Source organism: Orcinus orca, chromosome 7, assembly GCF_937001465.1.
Source record: "Orcinus orca chromosome 7, mOrcOrc1.1, whole genome shotgun sequence".
Taxonomy (NCBI): Eukaryota; Metazoa; Chordata; class Mammalia; order Artiodactyla; family Delphinidae; genus Orcinus; species Orcinus orca.
Window position 1 is genome coordinate 92,242,408 of NC_064565.1, and position 21,861 is coordinate 92,264,268.

General features: G+C 41.3%; 1 protein-coding gene, 1 long non-coding RNA gene and 1 pseudogene across 5 annotated transcripts in view; 2 read left to right on the forward strand and 1 right to left on the reverse strand.

Moving 5' to 3' along the window:
* Positions 1–1,374, forward strand: part of LOC117201503 (uncharacterized) — a 73,853-nt gene extending 72,479 nt beyond the window's left edge. The window contains exon 4 of the long non-coding RNA XR_007478255.1: positions 361–1,374. This is a non-coding gene — a long non-coding RNA (uncharacterized LOC117201503). The remainder of the gene's footprint in view (positions 1–360) is intronic.
* A 992-nt stretch (positions 1,375–2,366) lies between these two features.
* Positions 2,367–3,592, reverse strand: LOC101286652 (thioredoxin, mitochondrial-like; annotated as a pseudogene).
* A 2,555-nt stretch (positions 3,593–6,147) lies between these two features.
* CCNYL1 (cyclin Y like 1) overlaps positions 6,148–21,861 on the forward strand; it is a 42,760-nt gene continuing 27,046 nt past the window's right edge. For all 4 annotated transcript variants that reach the window (XM_033428908.2, XM_033428921.2, XM_004262792.4 and 1 more), the window contains exons 1-3: positions 6,148–6,592; positions 15,920–15,994; positions 17,854–17,888. In XM_033428908.2, the coding sequence (XP_033284799.1) occupies positions 6,367–6,592; positions 15,920–15,994; positions 17,854–17,888 (336 nt within the window). In that variant the 5' untranslated portion in view covers positions 6,148–6,366. The remainder of the gene's footprint in view (positions 6,593–15,919; positions 15,995–17,853; positions 17,889–21,861) is intronic.

Sequence of the window (21,861 nt, forward strand, 5' to 3'; positions counted from 1 at the left end):
TTTACATACATCATTGAGAATATGATGATAAGGGTAGACTCTATGTCCAGAAAAAATGTACATATTACTTACACACAGAATCCTCTTCTATAAGAACTAGTCGTAATACTCAAGATAGAATCCAATTAGTTACAACACACAAATATATGATCCTGTTCACTTGACCATCATAGACTTTCTTGTATCTAACCTAGTTTCATTCTAGAGTTTAAGCCTCTCTCCACTTTTTCTGTCCTCTTAGCTTAAGACAAGATCATTACAGAACTCCTTGTATAAAATTTTCATACGTGCTCGCAAAGGGCTATGAAATTTTATCATGATCATTCTTGAAGTTGAAACTTCTCTAATCTTTTCTTACAGATTGTTCGTTACAGAGAGTGCTTTCAATATCCAGTTTCAATATCTAGTTCTTCCTTCTGCATTAGTCACTCAGCTATACGATTACATTTTCTGAGCCTCCCTTGCAGCTCTGTGTGGCCATGTGACTAAGCTTTAAACCAATGATATGTAAGCACTGTACTATGTGGATCTTCTGAAAAATCTCCCTTCTCCTCCTTCACCCTACTGTCTGGAATGAAGTCACAATAGCTGGAGACCAATAACCATCCTGGGCCGTGAGTTTGAGATGTGATGGAGAAGACTGTCTGTTGACTCCCCTATTAGAAGATAAATTTCATGAGAACAGGGACCTTGTTTTTCTTGGTCAAAGCAACATTCTCTGAACCTAAAAAGTGTGGCCTGTGGTAAGGGCTCGGGTATTGAACAGCTACTGAATGAATAAGATGAATGAATGAAGTTTACTCCAGATCCGTGTAAAACACTAATCATAAAGTTCTCCCAGGGAATGTTCAGCCATCAGTAGGCATATGCAAGGTGTCAGATTCTATCACAGAATCAAACTCTTGCTTAATTCAAACCACATTACTTCTCTTTGCTTCCTTTTGCTCTCCCAGACTTGCCACTGTCATAAAAGGATAGTTTTTTCTTACTGCCTTCCAGTGTTCTATTAAAACAAAATATTTTCAAATCTGTTTTCATAACGATGCTTCCTAGTATTTTTTTCTGCTTAGCAAGTTAAAAATTCTTTAATTTTCAAGGTCACACCTACCTATTTTTGTATGCGTCTGCCGTTAAATGCAGACACTATTTTGAAACGATCTTAGGCGTTGTCTCAAGTCTACAAGAATCATCCAAAATGGCATCTAATGACATTCCTAGGACTTCAGACAATATTATTATTGTCATGGAATGTAGTCACTACGTCCTAAGGATTTAACAAGATGTTGTTTACTGAAACTGAACTTCATTGAATCCTTTCCCCTTCCACCGTGGTTTCCCACATTTCAATCTGTTGCCTGTTTTTGTCCCCAAACCTTACTTACATCTTTTAAACAACTAAATTAATCATCCTTGCTTCCCTGATATTCGAGGTGACCTTTTCCTCCTGGTATCCTTTTAATAAAGAAGAGTATTCCCTGTGGTCTTTTTTTGGTCCCTTATGTGCTTAAAGCGTTTGTAGAGTTCCCACTTTTTGCAATTACATGTCATTTTCTCTTAATTTTTTAAACTCCTCCCCCCAAAGTTGTTGCTGTGTCTTTTAACTATTTGGAGGAGCACAGAGTTCACACCCTCCGCTTTTGCGACACACCTATTTATACCTGAGCTCCTTGCTTTTTGCTCAGATTTCTTTGCAATTTTCCAACTTTGAGGGAAGATACTGTTTCTTTTTTTGTTAGGTGTATTGAGCTTTTCTGATGTTAGGTGTATTAAACTTCTCTACACATTATCCTCTCTTTCCCAGAGTAGCTTTCCAAACAGAAGCCTATTATAATAGAGAAGAGTAGAGGTCGTCAGATGAGCTCTTCCTAAACCTGTCCTCTATCAGTAATGTCTCAATTCTGACAGACCCAGAATGGAGGTCTGTCACCCAGGTCCTCTCTCCTCGCTTTTCTCTCAGGCCAAAGCTAATCTATGCCTGCCCTGGAATGCATCCAGTGCTGCCTTCTTGGGGACCTCGCTCTGACAATTCTGCCGTCTCCTCTAACCTCAAACTCCTTTTTTCTCTATCAGCTCTCACCCTTTAACATATAAATATACTCACATTTTTTCCCATCTTAAAAAAAAAAAGCATTCTTAACTGTATATCTCCTTCTAATGACTACCACATCTCTCTTCTCAACCAAATGTTTGGGAAGAGAATCCTTGTCTCCATTTTCTCACCTCCTATTCATTTCTCCTTTTTTTTTTAGAGGGGATCACATAAAGTTCTTTATTACAGACCTACAAAAAATGAGGGAATTATGTATATTACTCTCACTTGTTTGGGTTTCGTTTTTCCTTTTTTTTTTTTTTTTTTTTACAAAACAGCAGCAGGAAAGAAAAATGCAGGAGGCAGATGAGCCAGGCACTGGGGTTCAGATCACAAGGGAGCAGGGAGACCAAGCTGTTACTGCAGGCTGGCCCCAGGACTCTGTCCCAGCATCCTGGGAGCACGGCGACAAGCCCTAGAGGGAGCAGAGAGTGGGTGGGGCGACGGCTGTCCCGGCTCGGAGGTGGCACCGCCCCTTGGGCGGCCACCCTGGCGGTCAGCCAGGTTGGGAGCACTTGAGGCTCCTGTGTTTGGAGGCCTGGTCTCCAAAGCACAGACCCACAGGGGCCAGGCAGAGGGAGGAGGTGGAAAGGGCCAGGACAGAAGGGCTGTGGGTTCTATCTGGGTCCCCCGGGACCACGGGGTCCAGGTGGGCGGGGGCAGTCAGGACGCTTCCCTGCTTGTCAGACAATCAGCTTCTTCAGGAAGGGCTCCAGCTGGTCCTCATCCTTGATGCCCACAAACTTGTCCACCACATCCCCATTCTTTTGTCCACCACATCCCCATTCTTTTTTTTTTTTTTTTTTTTTTTTTTTTTTTTTTTTGCGGTACGTGGGCCTCTCACTGCTGTGGCCTCTCCCGTTGCGGAGCACAGGCTCCAGACGCGCAGGCTCAGCAGCCATGGCTCACGGGCCCAGCCGCTCCGCGGCATGTGGGATCTTCCCGGACCGGGGCACGAACCCGTGTCCCCTACATCGGCAGGCGGACTCTCAACCACTGCGCCACCAGGGAAGCCCCACATCCCCATTCTTGACGGCCGGCACGGTGGGCACAGCTGACACCTCAGACTCTATGGCGAGGTCTGTGTGGTCATCAGTATCCGGCTTGGCCATCACCACCTTTCCATGCTGCTTGGCCACCACCTTCTCTAACCTTGGCCCCAGGATCTTGCAGGGACCACACCACTGTGCATGGAGATCCACAACCACTGGTGTCTCACTGTTGACAACTCAGTCTTGAAAGTCTGGTCCATCCTGGATGTTAAAGGTCGTTGTACAGACTCCGGTGGTGTATATTGACTGGGCTTGGCTGGGTGTTACTGTCAGGTTGTTAGGACTGTGGGGTCTGCAGGGCCCTGGAGGCAAGGGGCGCCCACTGACTCTGAGAGGGCTTCCTGCAGATTATGGAGGCCAGGAAGCTCCTCAGGAGAAGTTGCTGAGCCATCTCCCTGCAGCGAGAGCAGAGGGATGCACGGCACGGCCCTCCCCACCGGTCAAGGGCACTTCTGTTCCCTATTCATTTCTTTACTCACTGCCTGCCATCCAACTTGCACACATCCCCAGTCACCCAGTTGCGACAGCCAATGGTATTTGTAGCTTTCCTGCCCCACGGACAACACTGGACAATTACGAATGGAGCATCTACTGGCCAGGCACTGTGCCAGGTGCTCTGCTCCAGAAATGAGAAGCAGATGTGATCCCTACCCTCATGGGACTCACGTGATCAGTCGTTCCTGATTAATACTCAGGTCCCTTGATTGCCACTGCGCCCTTTGGCAGGTTTACTTAGATGCCACTTAAATCTCCCTATTTTCGAAGACCCCTTCTTTCCTTCCCTTCCTTCTCTTCCTTCCTTCTCGCTTTCCTTCCTTTCTTCCTTTCCTTATTATACATGTCTTCTCAAGGCAATCACTTCTATACCTACAGCTTCAATTACTTTGTGCATACTCTAATGACAACACAATTTTAAATGTTGTTTTCATTTACGTTTTATTTACATAGGATGCCTCATTTACTAAAACCATAGATTCCAAGTTGCTCCATGAAAAATGTGATATTCTTAGCTGTCAACATTAGGGAATTTCCCCAATCACATTTTTTAATTGATTTAATGTGTTATTTTTGAAAACATAAGCTGGGATATCACAAAATGGACGTAGCCTGCAGAGCTTTACTTTCAACCAGAGAGCTCCATTTCCATGCTCCACTTAACAGAACCTAAAATGATCTTCCTTCCCAAACCTCTTCCTTTTCCTGCACTATCTAAGAAAAAGTAACCACACCCTACGTAGTTCCCTAAGCCAGAATCGTAGCAGCCATTTTTGCTTCTCTTTTCCCCTTCTCGCTCTGTATCTAGCCCCTAAGCACTTCTATTCTACCTCCCAAATGACCTCAGATCCTTTCCCTCCACTCCAATCTCTGCCACTGCCTTTAGTTTGAACCCTCACTCCTCTCTTGGATGAATATAAAGTCTCTTATTGGGTCTTGTTGCTTCCATCAGTTCCTACTTATTGTCGAGTGACCGCACTACAAACCACCTGACAGTGACTCCTTAACTTCACAACATTCAATGGCTCTCATGTTTCTGGGAAAAAAAACCAAGCTCTTTACCCCAGCATCTACTTGGGGTTAATAGACCTAGGTTTGAATTTCAGGTTTAAGTACTTTGCAGCAGTGTGACCTCAGACAATTGGGCTTTCTAAGCCTTTGTCTTCTCACCGTGCCTGAGGTCATTGAGGGCAGGACTATTTCCCACAGACGGTAGGCATGTAGGCCTGGCATGTAGGAGGGACTAATCAATGTTGAATGGAGGGAAAGTATTTTAAAATCCACATCAAAAAATTGTTCCTCCTTAAAAAAAGAAAATCCTGATACACTATGCCACTTCCAACCAAATTTGACTTCTACCTTTATTTTCTGATAATCACAATAAGGTGCCTTTGGGGATCCACACAATCAGGGATCAAATCCTGGCCACACCCCTGATCAATCGTGTGCCCTTGGGAACGTTACTTAGTTTCTGTAAAATCTGTAAAATGAAGGTTTCTGAGGATTTTGTTCCCGAGGGTTAAATGAGTACCTCACTTGGAACGGGGTCGGGCGCATAGTGTTTGCCAAACGTTAACTATCGTTATAATCTTCATCAAATCAAGACCGTGGTACTCCACTTTGTGACTCTCAAGTTTGTATGAGAAAATCGAGCTTTAATGCGTTGTTGTTGGCTAAAGTAGGGAAACCTGGAAACTCCTGCCGTGGAAGAGAGAAACGGGCGAGAAAAGCGAATTGCTGAATCCCAGCGTCTCAGAGGTGGGAGGGAGGAGTTCGGTACCTAATTTACCGATAAGGAAGTGGAGGGGTGACGTGTCCTCGAGTCTCATTCAACACACAGCCACAGCTCTTTATTGAGAGTAGGACCAGGGCCCCGGTGGTTGCTATGGTTAAACTGCAGGCGGAAACTAACACTCTTTGGAAGGCAAGACAGGAGGAGCATTCAGTTACAAAAAACGGTCAAAAATTGGGGTGTAACTAAGTTCGTTGAGCAATACATCAAATGAGTCAATTGTCCAGCCGGTGAAACCGAGTTGCTAACTGAACTGGCATTTTACGAACAGGGGCTTTCTACAGAGCCCACTCACTGACTCAGGACGGCTTCGATTAACAAACTCCCGCGGCGCTTCCCGCAGGATCGGAAAGCTCGGAGCGCGAGAGATGAATGGAAACCGGAGTCCGGGGCGCGCCGCTCGGGGGGCGGAGCAGCCGCGGGCGGGGGCGGGGCATTGTGAGTCACATGCCTGCGCGCTGAGGGGGGCGCGTGGAGGGAACTCTGGTCGTGATTGGTCCGTCGTAACCAGGTGACCGAAGGACACGTTCCGGTAGGCAAGGGCCGGCCAGGCTAGCTACTTTCAGTCGGGAGGCGGCGGCGGAAGGAGGAGGAGCTCCGGCTGCGCTCTCTCCCGGCAGTGGCTGTGCGTCTCAGCGCTTGTCTGGTCCCCACCCCTTTTAAATAAGCCGGTCTGGTCGCCGCCCTCACAGACTAGTTGGCTGCGGGGAGGCGGGGGCGGCGGGGGTGCGGCCGGGGCCGGAGCCCTGCCCGGGGCCCGGCGGCTGGGCGGACTGGCGAGCGGCGGGCGAGGTCGCGCCTGCATGCGTGGCGCAGCCCCGGCATAGCCCGGGGCTGCCAGTGCCCGCCGCGCCATTGTTGGGGGAGGGGGCGGCTGCTGAGCGCGGCGGAGTCGGGGGGCGAGCGGAGGCGGAGGCGGCGAGGAGTGGAGGCGCCCCATGGGGAACTCGCTGTCTTGTTGCGTGTCCCCTAATGCCAGCCCCAAGTTGGGCCGGCGCACGGGGTCAGCGGAGCCGGACTACGAGTCTGAGGTCTACGAGGCGGCGGCCGGGGACGCGGTGGCAGTAGCTCCGGCGCCGGCTGCCGTGGAACCCGCCGAGTTGGATTTCGGAGGTGGCGAAGGCCACCACCTGCAGCACATCAGCGACCGGGAGATGCCCGAAGGTAAGAAGCAGCGGGCGCGCCTCGCTCCTCGCGGGGTCGGCGCCGTCTGCTCTCGGGCTTACATCTGGCTTCCGCCGCCCCCAGGGTCCCCCGGGAGGGAGCCGCCGCCTAGGGCTCCTTCTTGCCCGGAGTTGGCTCTCCCAGGGCTGGACACCGGGCACGAAGGCTGGCTCTGCCTGGTGTCCCCACCCCTTATTCTTTACCCGTCGCGTCCGGCCAGTCTCCTTTCCTCTTCCCTACCCGAATGCCCAATTCTTTCCCCCGTTCCCATTTCCCAGCCCGGCCTGAGACCCTCCAGTCCGCGGCCCTTCCTGTTCGTGGTTCTATTTAACATCTCGTGGGACTTAGCAAAGACTTTCTGGTGTATTCTCTCTTTTCTTAATGAAAACTTAAATACTCTAACTTCGGCGTATCCATCCCGTCTCCCTATCCAGATGGCACCTAACCGAAGGAACTAGGTAAGGGCCTGATGATAGACTTCATTCGTTAAGGTAGTTGATACTCGAGACAATTAAGACAAACATTATAGGATTTGTCATTTAAATTCAAAATAGATCTGGACAGAGTCAATGTGGTGTTCTTAAGTAAAATTCTTTGGATTTTAATGTTTTCAGTCGCCCTGATAGAAGCTATTTTATCCCTTGTAACTATAATTTGAACACGATAGGAAAGAAAATGGTGGGAGGGGGCTTAAAATAACTGTGAACGGTGTGAAACGTTAATGCCACGGCTGCAGAGAATAGATTTGTTTTTTTTTTTTCTTTACCAAAGGAGACCCCATGGAGTTCTGATTACTTTAAAATTCCCACTTTGACACAAGTATGTCTTCAGCTGCACAACCTTAACCGACTTCATTTACCCGTTCTAAGGGGGGGGCGACGTGGTTCCTGAGACTGCTGGACAAAAGTTTCAAAGGAGAAAAAACATTCAGATTGTAATTTGTAATGTACAGGTTTGGGAGTTAACATGCCACATCCATTAAGCAGAAAAGTGTCTCCATGGCTCCCTCCCCCGCTCCCCCCACCAGTAGAATCCTATTCAACTTAAGAATACTCAGGTAAAATTCTGAAGACTAAATGGCTGGGGGGGGTGTTGTCGGGGAGGAGAGGAGAGAAAGAAGAGAGGAAATGTTTGATTTTTGCCTCTAGAATTTCGGAAAGGGATGGCTCTAGGTTAAAAAAAAATTTCTGGGTAGCATAGTGGCACTTTAATAAAGATTGTGTTCTTTGAAGTATAAAACATTGTATCATAAAGGTGTTAAAGCCCCACTGGCCCATTTGTTTCATTTAAATGCCAGAGATTATTTCATTATTTCATAGACGAAATGTCTTACAGCTCTTCTGTTTAAATTTTAGTTGGGTTTACTTAATTTCCTTAGAAGTTAGAATAATTAAGCCTGTGGATTCACCCTTATGATGGACGTGGCTTTGTAAGTGGAAACTACTCCCTTTTCAGAATAGTTAGATATTGTGAAAAAATGAACAAATTATGTGAATTAATTGTAGCTTTAAACACAAAGCATGTAAGTACTTGTGAAAACTGCTCTGCTTGTTGCTGTAAGGTAAGCCTCTAAAAGATTTTAAAAAGCAGTGAGTAGTTGGCTAGTGTAGGATGAGAGACGAAAATTGGACCTTTATAGAATTCTTTTAAGATTTACAACGCATTTTCATGTGTATTTCACTTGGCCCTTCCATCTACAAATAAGGCCCATGTATATTCTCCCTCTATTGCCGATGAAGAAGCCAAGACTTAGAGATCTGAAATGACTGTGTAACACAGCTACTGAACAAAAGAGACAGACTTGGGAGGTGGTAGATATGCCAAATTCAGTTCTTGGGATGCTTAAGAAACTGTTTAGAGCGCACCTTATATTTTATAATTTATCCATAAGTTAGGCCTATCTCAGCATACTCCAGTTTTGATTATTGCCATTCCAGTTTACTGTACACAACTCAGAAGCAACATTTACCTCTCCATTCTATGTCTGTACATTCATTGCAATGGATATGAATAAAAGTAGAAGTCATGAAGTAGCCTAAATTTACCAGTCAGGTAAACACGTTGATATATTTTAAAGAGTTTGTTTTGGTGAAATCCAATTGAAGCCGAGAATGCCCTGGACAGAGGGACATAAGGGAAGCTGGTAAGCGGGCAGGTAAGGTACTAAGCATTTAGCATACGACTATGTATGATAAGGAAGGAGTGCTAAATCAGGAACTGGAAAAATAGAGTTCAGAGTACAGAATTTACCTTTTTATGTTTAACATGATTGTTAAAATTTCATTTCAATTTGTCTTTTTTGGGGGGGCATTCAATAAAGTGATAAGAGAAACCTCAATTTCAGCATTTGCCTATTAATTAAGTTTCCATAGAAACAAGGTCAGAACGCCAAATATAAAGTACAGGCACATTGGAAGTTTGCTCTTAATGTCTTTATTTCAGACAATTTTATATCAGTTTCCCTGGAAACTGAGAAATACCTACTCAGATATGAAACATTTTGGCTTTTCTATAGTGGAGAATTATTTGGTTACTTAGAGAAAATCGTACATAAATGATGCTCTGTCTTGTTCTTCAGAAACATTGGAGAAGAACAACATTTCTTCAAGCCATTTCAAAAAAGTAACTCCTAAGAACGTAGTATAGATTTCAGATAGTCTCAAAAGAATTTTTTTTACTTCTTTGTCTTTAACAGTATATCTAATATAACTGATGGTAGTGTCATAATAGAAAATAAGATGCTACGGTCGTATTATCTGATTTTATTTTTATTCATCAACTTTTCATACAGCCTTTATGTTGTGACCTTAGGAGCTTTGCTAATTTTCTGGTGAAAGGTGCTCTCTCAAGTGACCCCTCCCTCCCATTCCCCTGAAGAGTGGGTAGGGAAGGAATTGGCAATACGACGTGGAAAAACCTCTGAGCAACAGATCTTTCCTCTCTCCAGTAGCTATTTTAAACACTTTTTTTTTTTTTTACTTTTTTTGGTGACAGTATTAATAAACATTTGATGTAAAAGATTTAGAAAACACAGAAAAGTCCTTCACTCACACTCAGAATATCCAGAATTTTTATGAATATTTTGGTGTTGATTCTTCCTGAACCTTTTGTATGCATATAAACATAACACTGTGTTTATTTTACAAAGATGAGATTGTTCTTTATGTGCCACTTTGTAATGAAAAGTAATGACATGAAGCTCCTGGAACTGTGCTGACACCTAGAGAGTGCTCCAGGATGATGTATTTCCATGCAGCTGCACATAGCTCTACAGCCTGCCTTTTACCAACTGTTTACTGGGCCATCGAATGGTTGGAGCATAATTCATTTACCCAGCCTTTATGGTTGAGCATCTTTTATAATCCCATTATAATGCTTTATTCAGGGGACACAGATAAAAACTGACGCATTGTATTGATACTTCCCTATAGCATTCTGATTGTACACTTTGTCTTACGACTTAATTAAATTCATAGGGTGAGTCATTTTGTAGTTAAAGTATTTTAACATTAAATGTTCTTTTCCCAAATTAAAGTTACCATTGGTTTTTCACTGAACATTAGATTTCCTCTTTTAGGTTTTGGTGGTTCTTGGTAACCTGTCTTGTGTCTTTGATTCTGAGTAACTAAACTACTACTCTAAGAGATCTGAAAATAACTCTGGTCTTAGGTGACAGACACATCAAAAGACAGCATTAGAAGAAATCTTAGATGATGTGGGAAAATTGGGAGAAACTTAATTGGTTTTGGATACACTGAAACATGATTATTAGGCACCAGTCCAGAGGCAGGACAGACAGTGGTTAGACAAGACAAAGCCTGTACCCTAACTCAGGTCCTTACTTTCTAGAGATGCCTGGGGGCTGACAACACAAGAATAATGTCAGGTAGTGAGACACTGAGAAGAAAGAAAATGAAGGTAATGGGCTGGGGAGGAGGACAGTTTTACAAGGGGTGGTTAAAGACAGCTTCTCTCCTTAAGCAACCCATGAGCAGTCCTGAGAGAGCCATGTGAGGATGTGGGAGAAGAGGCTTCTGTGCAGTTCCTAAGAAGGGAATATGTTTGATGCGTGCAAAGGACAGAAGGATGGGTGGCTGCAGCTGAGTGAATGAATGCCAGGAGGAATATAGGGGATTAAGACCTTGTATGCCTAGTGGGCCTTGACAAAAAAATATGAATTTTAGTCTAATTGTAATGGGAAACCATTGAAGGGTTATATGCAAGGGAATGATGTTAATTCTTAGAAAAAGGGAAGGGGGGTAGAGAGGGTGGAGGGAGATGAGACCAGCTACTGTGTGAGAATAGACTGTAAGGGCGGAAGGAAGCAGGGAGGGAGACCAGTTAGGAGGCTGGTGCAGTAGCTCAGGTGAGAGCCAACAGTGGCTCGAACAAAAAAGCGATATTAATCAGGGCCTAAAATAGGCTGTAGTATATAGATTGCTCTTGCATTTCATTTGATTCTCACCATGTTCTGAGTTAGGTAGTGTAGTAATTTTTCTCTTAGGTATAAATTGAGTTGTCCAAGGTTTTAAAAATGAATATTGTTAGTAGGACTGTAAATTCCAAATGCATGGCATATAGGAACAGAATTTATTGATGACATTATGTGAGCTTCTTTAGAATACTACCTTTTTTTTTTTTTTTTTTTTGCTGTACGCGGGCCTCTCACTGTTGTGGCCTCTCCCGTTGCGGAGCACAGGCTCCGGTCGCGCAGGCTCAGCGGCCATGGCTCATGGGCCCAGCCGCTCCGCAGCATGTGGGATCTTCCCGGACCGGGGCACGAACCCATGTCCCCTGCATCAGCAGGCGGACTCTCAACCGCTGCGCCACCAGGGAAGCCCAATACTGCCTTTTTTCTCACCCTTTTGTTGTTGTTGTTTTAGCGTATTAAAGTAATAAAACCTTAGAGTTAAAACAGTAACACTGCATAATGTGAAATGAAATGAAGGTAACTTGCAACCCAGAAAGTTTCTTAAAAGTCCAAGAAACTGAGTAAAGTACTCTTTAGCAATATATAAAGCCAGGTGTACCTACCTATATGTCACCTCTCAGTCATGATCACTGTAAAACTGATTGAGGATTAAAATAAGGCAAAACTGAGAACCAAGGTAGAGGCAGGTACAGAAGCAGTTGGAAACCAGAGTTGGGAAGTTTGGAAGCCAGGATTGTCAGAAGCTAGGAAAGCAGGATCAAGGCTTGGGTGAGCAGTAGACTGGCAGGTGCAGAGCCTGCTGTGTACCCTCTGGTGAGGCAGCCCAGCTCAGGGCTGGCTGGCAGGGACTCCCTGACTGGGGTGGAAAGTGTGGACTCAAGGAGATGAAATCATCAGTTTACATGGTAATTGTAAGAATTGTAATATTTGTGTTATGAGCCATAAAACTAATACACTGTACAGTATAGGGATGCTAGGGCAGTTCAGTAAATGCAGTGGTTACCTTTAAGTAAACTGGTGCTCAGCAGTTAGCCCAGAAGCTGCTGACATCTCCTGTTTATTTGGAATATATCGAAATCAATATGTTGATATTAATCTTTCTGAAATATGCTGCTTCTGTTAGATGCTTTCTTGGTCACTTCCCTCTCCCTCTAATATTTTAACAAGGAAAAATCATTTATTGACAGTTTGATAGCATAGCTTTAACACTTTTAGCCTTCAGTAATGCATTTCATTTGTTCTAAGTTGCCTATATTTTCACATTTTTAACAACTGCAATTGAGATGGATCTTAACAACTGGTAGAATCTTAGATTGGAGGAAAAACAGTATTCAGTGTCGGTGGTGTTTTACAGGTTTCCTCTGAGGAATGTTTACATTAAGACCTGAATTTAATTTCTTTTTAATCATACTTTTTCTACATCGACCTATCATGCTGTCAAATAAGTTGCAATTTAAATTGATAATACTAAAGTGATGGGTCTTAAAATACAATTTTAATCATAACCCCTAATCATGAGCTCAAGAATATTTCTCCTGGGTAAAACATTCTCAGAGGTTTCTAAAGAAATAACTTTAGGAAGAATCCATGTAATTTCCTGAATGCACAGTAATTTCCTGAAGTCTCTAAGTTACTGTGTGTGCATGTGGTGGGGAGAGGGATGAGTGGGGTGGTGGGCGGTAAAGCTTTGCTTAATAGTTGGCAGTCTTACCTTTGTGATGGTGAAGAGTGTGGTAGGTTTTAACGTAGTCTCCTTAGGCTCTTGGGAAGACAGTTAATGGAAAGTGCAGAAATATTGTGTGTATGTATGAGTTTACTGTCTAATGGCTCACAAGTCCATTCTATAAAATAGTGATGTGGTATTTTTCATTAGCAAAAAGTGCAAGTTATATAGAAAATTGTTAGTTATATAGGCTATAAACAGAAGATTAATATTTTCTGAAAACCTCATGCAAACTGACAGCAGTAGGGCCCTGGTGTTTACAGTACATTCAAATGATAGGCCAGTTCACCAAAGTGGAAATAACACTGATAACTGTGGGAACATGGTCAAACTGTGTAACCAAAGAAATACAAATTAGATCTACGGTGAGTTTCCTCATTCATATCAGTAGGAATTTTTTTTTTTCAAGTATCCAAAGCAAGGGTAGGAACTCAAAATGTCATGATTGGTAGCATTATACCCTAATGTGCCCCCCACCTTCTTAGGAAGCAATTTAGCATCGTACATGGAGCCGTGAAAGTGATCTAACCTTTTGGCTTGGTCATCCCACTTCCAAAGATCTTTGCTAAGGAGATAAAACCATTATTTTAAAAAACTATATACATGAAGATTTTCCTCATAATATTTTAAGAATAGAACTTTGTAAGCAATAGGGGATTGGCTAAGTCCAGTATAGGAATAACACTTGATGGGCCAGTGTGTATTCATTAAACAATAAATATGCAACAGTGGGGTGGAGAGCGCTTGTTAGTAACAAGAAGACATAAATTGTACACTAATTAGAGCTTTTTTTAACGTATAAGAAAAGCAACTAAAAGTAATGGTTGTGAATCACTGTGTTAATGATTGTGAATAATTTTTAAACAGAGCATTGTTTTGGCTCATGCAGATTTTTATTCATGATATTTGTTAAAGGAATGAGCAAGTGACTTTTACCTTTCCCCACCTTTAGTGTGATCATCAATACTGCTGATAAACCAGGTCTCCTTCAGTTGCAATTAAATTAAAAGAAATTCACAGAGTTAAGCACTACTTGACCCAGGAGTTAAATGATCTCCTCAGTTCTGCTCTCCTCTGTTGATGTCTCCTGAAAAGCCTTTCCCCTCATGATAGCAAGAGGAGTGTCCAGCAGCTGAAGACAAGCTAAGGATCCTAGAGTACAGTTCTGCCTTTCTCTTTTCTTGGGAAGTCCCAGGACAGCTGTGATTGACTGGCCAGTCCTAGGTCCTGTGCCCACCTTTGAATCCCCTAGGACAGAGTAGGGAGAGTGCCAGCTTTTTTCTGGTCACTTGGGCTGAGTTTACTTTTTTTTGCATGTTGTCATTTCTTTTCTCCCAGCCTTCTTGATTTTTGTATTTAGATCTGTAGTGGCACATCTTGGTTTGGCGGGTGTGTGTGTGGGGGGGGGGGGGGGCGGGTGTGTGTGTGTGTGTGTGTGTGTGTGTGTGTGTGTGTGTTAAAGCTTCTCTTTGATTCTGGCACTTACTTTTCCTGGACTTCCATTGAAAATTGTTAAGTTTTACCATGCCATAGACAGTGGTAAATAATACAGCTACTTTGCAAACATTTCTGCTTATGTTTTAGATTCAAATGTAGTCTATTTACTTTCTTTTTTGGTATAGGTAAGTAGTCATGAATCCTTTCGGAAGCCATAGGTTAGAGGCAGCTGTGAAAGCCTCTGCCTGTCATTTTGTGTACAGCTGAAATAATTTATTTTCCCATTGTTTAATTTTTCAAATATGTAGGAGAAAAAAACTTTAAAATAATTGTATGGGTCTTTTACATAAAAATGTTGAATAGAATATTTTCTCCAAAAGCAGCTTGATAAACTTCAAATTCAGTGAAGGAATTTTCATGAAGAACAAAGCAGTTGGTTTAGCTATGTAAATTACTAGTGCTGGCAGTAACATTAAAATGGATGGCTCAGATTCCTGTTAAAATGGGAAGTCCAAAATTACTGTTCGTGCAAAATTCTTTGTGGGCGGGAAAAGGGGATTCTAGGTAGATACATTTGTGAAATGCTGGGTTAGACAGAATTCACTACTAGACTAATTAGTTTTTAATATATCAATGTGTGTATTCTTTTGATTCTCTAAGAGGCAGGGATATATTTGTATTTCACTTTGACCATCAAACCCCTCTTTCAAAAATAGATCAGTTATTATGTGGTTTGGGAAATAATTGCCTTAACCATTATGCTTTATCTGAATCGTGGTCCAGTTTCTTAAAAGATTGGTTAATTGGTTTGAGATGGACTTTGCTGAGGAAGTGTCATAGGGCTTCTATGTTTGTTTGTTTTAAACAACAACCTTATTATCCTATGTGGTAGCTTGTGCTTGTTTTGTATTTCTGCCTAAATAGAAGACACTATCCCACCTTGGTGCGAGGTGGACTACAGGCAGACCCACCTTTTTATGTAGGTGTGGCCAGAAGTGTTTTTCAAGTAGCCCTATGATCTGCTCCAGGAAGTACTCTTATTGAAGCCCCAAATTAATCATGCAGCGTGGAATGAAGAAGTGAAAGTTCAGCTTTGGAAATAGAGGGCAAAGTTAAAAATCACTATCACGGAAGTGTTCCTGTAGATTAGAACATTGAACTTTTATGTAGTCCTCTTAAATCTGCCATGATGAATAGCCCCCAGATAAACCACAGCCAGTTAAATGAGTTCATTTGTTGAATGGAGTTAGAATTAGCCATTTGATTGTCTGAAGAACATTTGCCAAAAGCAACTCACTTGGTTTTGGCATATTTGATACGTTGAGCTGGTATCTGACAGTAGTTGGCCACAGCATAACTTGCTTCTTGAGACTGTTCCTGGAATGTGCTAGTAATATCAGCTTTAAAGGAGGGTGACTGAATTTTTAATTGATAAGTAGGAGGGGAGTCACATATATGATTCATCTAAAAATGGCATCGATTATGTAGGTGCAAGTTAAAGAAGTCTAAGACATAGCCGTGGTTTTATTCCACATGTATGGAGAGTTTCTACAATTTCGCTGTTTCCCAATAGAATTTTTATATTGTGCCTTTACTAAAATTGCCTTTTTGTCATTACTAAAAGCTCTTCTCAAGGCTATTAAAACTGATTTATATCAATGTGTTGCTATCTTTAAAATCACGTATTTTTCTACTCAACTAAATCACCACACCTTTTTCTCTTCTTCCTTTACAGACTTAGCTTTGGAATCAAACCCTTCTGACCACCCAAGGGCAAGCACAATTTTCCTGAGCAAATCTCAAACGGATGGTAAGACAATGTTTTTTTTTTTCCCCCTGAGAAAAAGAGTGAAAACTGTTTTTGTTTTGTGCATTATAGGAAGTATTTAGAAAAACTCTTACAGTGGTTTAAATGTTTCACTTTTTCATGTATTCACTTGTCTTATTTTAATATGTTGATGATACACTTTCCTTTAGTTGTCAGTGTTTTAGTGAGGAGAACACTTAGACTGTTTATACGTTTTGCCACCTCTTTATCAACATAGTCAACTGGCCACATGATTTAGATGTGGTCTATTTCTCTGTGCTACTTTGTCCTTTTCCGCTTGCTCCAAAGAGCACATATGTTAAAGATGAATGATAGGGTTTAGGTCACAGTTAGGTTTTCATTTGATCAAATCAGAAAAATCAGTTGTTATATATGGGAATTGAGCCTTGTGATTTTGGCCCTGTTTTACCCAGTGTTCAACCAGACGAGCCTATCTCACATCCAGATTTATGCTACTCAGAACTTTTAAGCTATTCAAAACTTTCTCATCCTAATGTAGTGGTGTGCCAGGGTAATGAGAGCAACATGCCTTATGGGGTTTCCCAGAAGATTATCCTCAGCATGTGAAACTCATATAAATTTCCTCTGTCCTCCTTGTTTTAAGATGGGAATCAGAACTGTAGAATTTTTTGCACTCCTGCTTGCCTGCTTGTCTTCCTTAATGTTATGTTAAATCCTAGTTTATTTGCTAAAAAGCCATACATGACCAAGTTTTTCAGTTGATAACGAGAGCAGGAATACAAGAAGTGAACATTCCACAATATTTAAAGTGATGCAGCACAATAAAAAACGGAGGTTTGTTTTTTTGTTGTTGTTGTTTTTTGTTTTTTTCCATTAGATCACTGGTTTTTATAAAAGGATATAACTCAGGAACAGCCAGATGGAAGAGATGCAAAGGGCCAGGCATGGGGACAGGGCATAGAGCTTTGATGCCCTCTGCAAGGGTACTACATGTTCACCAACCTGGAAGCTCCCGGGGTTTCTAACTTGCATTTTTCTAGTGTGTGTACTTGAGCCACTCATTTCTGGTTAGGATTGCTCTGTTTCTCAGTTTCTTCCAGAGCCATGAGCTGCTCACATGTAGAGGGGCTCTGGAGACAGTAAAAGAAAAGCTGCCCCATGCCTGTCTCTCTCCAGCCTTAAGGAATCTGTGCCTGTGATGCCCGTCTGGAGTTAAAGGAGGCAATGTGAGCAAGAGTGTGGCCTGAGACCCTCTTCAAGCTTTTATTTTTCTGGCCTTTGTTGGAGCAAAACAGTTTTGTGTGCTGTAGATGTGTTCATTTAGGTTGGCACACTCATTTTAAAATTTACCTTTAACATAGATTACTTTCCAGTTGTGTATTTTTTCAGTAAGGTATTTGAGTAGGTTACCATTAAGTGGTTCAGGATGCTTCCAGAGACGAGTGCCTGTCCAGAAACTAGTTCTTAGGGTCGTCATCTGTAGATTGTGGTAATTAAAGTAAGCTGTGTGTAAATGAAGAATTAGAAAATACTACTGGCTAGTAGTTCAGCTAGGCAGCAGGTACATTTTTTTATTAGCTAAGTTTCTCACCTGGCCTAATGTGCTTTGTCCTTTTCTTTTGTAAATGGGGAGTCCTTCATTTGTGCCTAATACAGAATATCTATTAGGTCAAAAAAGTAAAACTAAGTTTTTAGATTTTATTTATAGGATTCATCTTGCTGGGTGATTTAAATTATATATTTTGTTGGAAATTATTTTAAAAAATAGAATGGAATTTTATCTCGTGTTATTGGTAACCCATCAAATAATTTTAGTGACTACTTTTATTTTTCTATGGCATTTGTATCAGAATTCATCAGTTAATTTTTTTTATTCTTAGTGCGAGAAAAGAGGAAGAGCAACCATTTAAACCATGTAAGTAAACAGTTGAAAAGTTAAGAAATTAATAGTTTGAATTAAAAATATGTCTGCCATGATTCCTAAAAAATATGATGGATCCAATACTGTAGAATCTTTTTTGTAGATTTTCTAAATCTCTATTTTCCTAATTATCAAATGTATTCAGGAAAGTCTTTGACTTAATAGTGCCCATTTTTAAGGGTTCTGACATTTAAGTTAAATTTCAATAATACGGTTGTAGTATAAAGATCTGCCTTAAATTCTTTTGCCTTATTTTTTTGATCTTATTTTTTAACCAAAGTAATAAAAGTATAATAGGTAAGTTAATTTTTAGCACTGTCCATTGACTTCTTGTCATAGCAGGTGAAAGCTTAGCTTCTTCACTCCACCATGACGTTATTTCCCTCCCTCTGTTCCCTCAACATGTATCAGTTTTTATTAAATCAGAATCAATGTTTACATTACTACGACTCTGCAAATTTGTGTGTGCATTGCTGAGCCATATAGTTCTCTGACTGTGCCTCATCCTTGTACACCCTTCATTCTTTTTCTTAAATATTAATGACATTGGAGCACTTCTGCACTTCTCTAGGATAATCCAATCCCCCTTTTCCTAGCCAACGTGATCTCACACAGCCAGATACAGTAAGTAGCTCCCTGCCCAGTCTCCCTGCTTTCACATTCTTCATTTTTTCTGTGGAATTAATTTCCTGACTATATTCACTTGCCTGTTTTCTAACAGCTATTTTTTTCCCCAAATGTTTTACCATTTGTCACATGCCTATCAAAAATATTTTCCATCTACTAAGCCACATCTGTTCCATTTTTTTCTTGGAGACACTTTTCCCCAATCTTTTGTCTTCCTACTCCCATATAGACTGGTGTTCCCCTAGGCCTGCTCTGTGCCTCTTTTCCTGGGATATCTGTGTGAAGTCATCTGGGATCTCACATAACTCTGCTCTCTTGTGTTGGATCCCCTATGTCCTAGATTCTGTTTCCCTCTTGTTATACTTCCTTGTTTTACTGGAGCACATTTTCCTGAGAAAAGGGCACATGGGCAGAAAGTTTATAGAGATCTAGCCTCTCTGAAACTCATTCTATTTGATAAAGTATAGAATCCTAGGTTGAAGCTAATTTTTGCAGTTCTAAAGACATTTCCCTCTCATCTTCTCATTTACAATGTTGCTCTTAAACCTGTTGACATTGTATGATACATTGTTCATTACCGATTTTAGTCATTTTCCCCCATCCCTTCCTTCTCTGGAACCTTTTAGTACCTTCTGTCTCCCTGGGATTTTGAAATTTCATAATTTGGTTTGGTATAGACCTTTTTTGTGTGTTTCTTTGATATTCTGTTTTTTTCTTCCAGGTTCCTATTATTCAGATGTTGGAAGTCTTAGACTTACCAGATCGCTAACTTTTTTCCCCTCCTGCTTTGCATTTTCTTTTTGTCCTGCTTCCTGGAGATTTCCTTGACTATGCTCTAATCCTTCTATTGGATATATTGTTTTGTCTACCTTATTTTCAATTTATAGAGTTCTCTTATATCCTGTCATTCTTTTTTTCACTGATTCAATTTCAAGTTTTCATTTGCTCCTGAGTTTTATCACTCCCATCAATTCCTTCTTCCTGTTTTGTTTTTTTTGTTTTTTTTTAAAGCATCCTTATATTTTATTTTATTTATTTATTTTTTGGCTGCATTGGGTCTTGGTTTCTGCGTGCGGGCTTTCTCTAGTTGCGGTGAGCTGGGGCTACTCTTTGTTGCCGTGCGTGGGCTTCTCATTGCGGTGGCTTCTCTTGTTGTGGAGCACGGGCTCTAGGGTGTGCGGGCTTCAGTAGCTGTGGCTCATGGGCTCTAGACTGCAGGCTCAGTAGTTGTGGCACATGGGCTTAGTTGCTCTGTGGTATGTGGGATCTTCCTGGGCCAGGGCTCGAACCCGTGTCCCCTGCATTGGCAGGTGGATTCTTAACCACTGCACCACCAGGGAAGTCCCATTCCTTCTTCCTGTTTTGATCTCTTACTTGGGGGCTTCCCTCAAACGTGTGATGGTCCCTGGCTGGCTGTTAAGATCTAATTGGAAGCATCACTTGGACAACTCGTTAACTGATGGGCCTCACTGCAAGGATTTGGGGACCACGCCTCTGAACTCTGAGCCTGCCTTGGGTTCTGTAAGACAAACTGGTTTCTTGTTCCTGTCTTAGTCACTCTCTGTAGGTACCGAGGTTGTGCTTCCTCTGTTCTGCCATGTCAGTTACCACTCCTTTATCTAGTCTTTTCACCTTTCAAACATTAAAAATCATCTGCTGTTTATCCTGTCTTATGTATAGCCTTTTTAAAAAATGCCTTTAATTCTAATGAGATGATATCTCTGAAAGAAGGGGGAGAGGAAATAGATTTGTGGTCAGTCTACTCAAACTTAGATTTATTCTTTGACTATAGGTTCTAAGTTTGAAGTTTTAATTCAATATAATTAACGATATTCATTCAGACAATATTTTTGATTATACCTATAATTAGAATATTATACTTTTCTACTAAGGCCTTGAGTATGAATTCTGTTCAAACCACTCACCCTACCATATTGTCCATTAATGTGCAACATAGATGGAGTATTACAAATTTTTCAGTTAAAGTCATTGATTCTTAATAAACATCCAAAACTTGTGAAAAGGGGGAGGAAAAAAGTGAACTTCAGCTTTATTCTTTTAATGGGTTAAAATCAGAGGCAGTAGGCACAATGGGAAGATTCATTGGGTGGGGGCAGGATTTCAACCATGATAAGTTTTGGGGGTTGTTACTTACTAGCCTCCTAGGTGTGATTATTTTCTAGTCTTCACCACTAAACCTGAAGTCTACTAAGCAACCTTTCCCCTTGTAAAGATTGTAAAAGTCCATCTATTCTGTCCTTAGTGCTGAATGAAGATAAATACTCTTCTTCAGTGACCAATTGAAATAATACCTATGAACATTAAACTGTCAGTAGTGTTTTTTGCTACTTGACTTTTTTTGTATTTGCATTTTATACCCTTATGTGTGCCAGTGTAGTTTATTGAGGTTGTGAGCCAGCAATGGTAAGGCTTTAATCATAAAGGACAGTTATCTTAAATTTTCAAGCAAGATGAGAGGAAAGTAATCTGCTGGCAGCTAATATATCTAGGCTTTGCTCAGAGGCTTCAATTCTGCCATCCTTTAGTGAATACTAGATGCTGGAAAGTTTGAATAGTTTCAGGAGTAGGCCTGTGGAAGTGTTTCTTTTGTAGGATCGAGCCACTAGACTGTAAGTTGCTGATACATTAAATGAGTCCCCATAGGACTATAGACCACATCTAATTAAAAATTTTTAATGTTTTAGCACTAATATTTCCAAAGACAAATCGATATACTTTCATAATAGAAAAAAAAAATTTTAATAGAGGAAAACAGGATAAATAGCACCCGGAGCTCTACCAACTAGTCTATATTTTGGTACATTTCCTTACTATTTTTACTCCCCTCATATATATAGATTTTTGGTCAGAATTGACTTTTATTACGTGTAGTGTATGTCTTATTATACCCTAATAGTAGTGACCTTAAAAGATGACCTGCTTCGTTTAGAATCAAAGTATTTGAATGAGTGAATTTTCATTTTTCATGCTGTATCTGTTTTTTGAGATTCTAAAATTAAACATTAACCAAATAACTTAAGGGCCATATCAGAGTTTTAGTTTAAAACATTTCTAGCTTGAAGGAGAAATTAGTCTTCCAAATAGTGGTACTTTTCAAATACGTTACATCTAGAACTTTTTGTTAATAAGGAATAAGTGGCCTTGCATAAAGCATCTGAAGCAAGCAGAATGGTGTTTTATGTACCATTTGGGTATTTCTGATTATTGGATACTGGCAATTTTTATTTAAATGCTCTGTATTTTAAAAAGCATCAACTAGATTTTCTCCCTGCCTCACCTTTCATGTATTTGTGGAGGACGCCGATGGGAGAGTGTGACA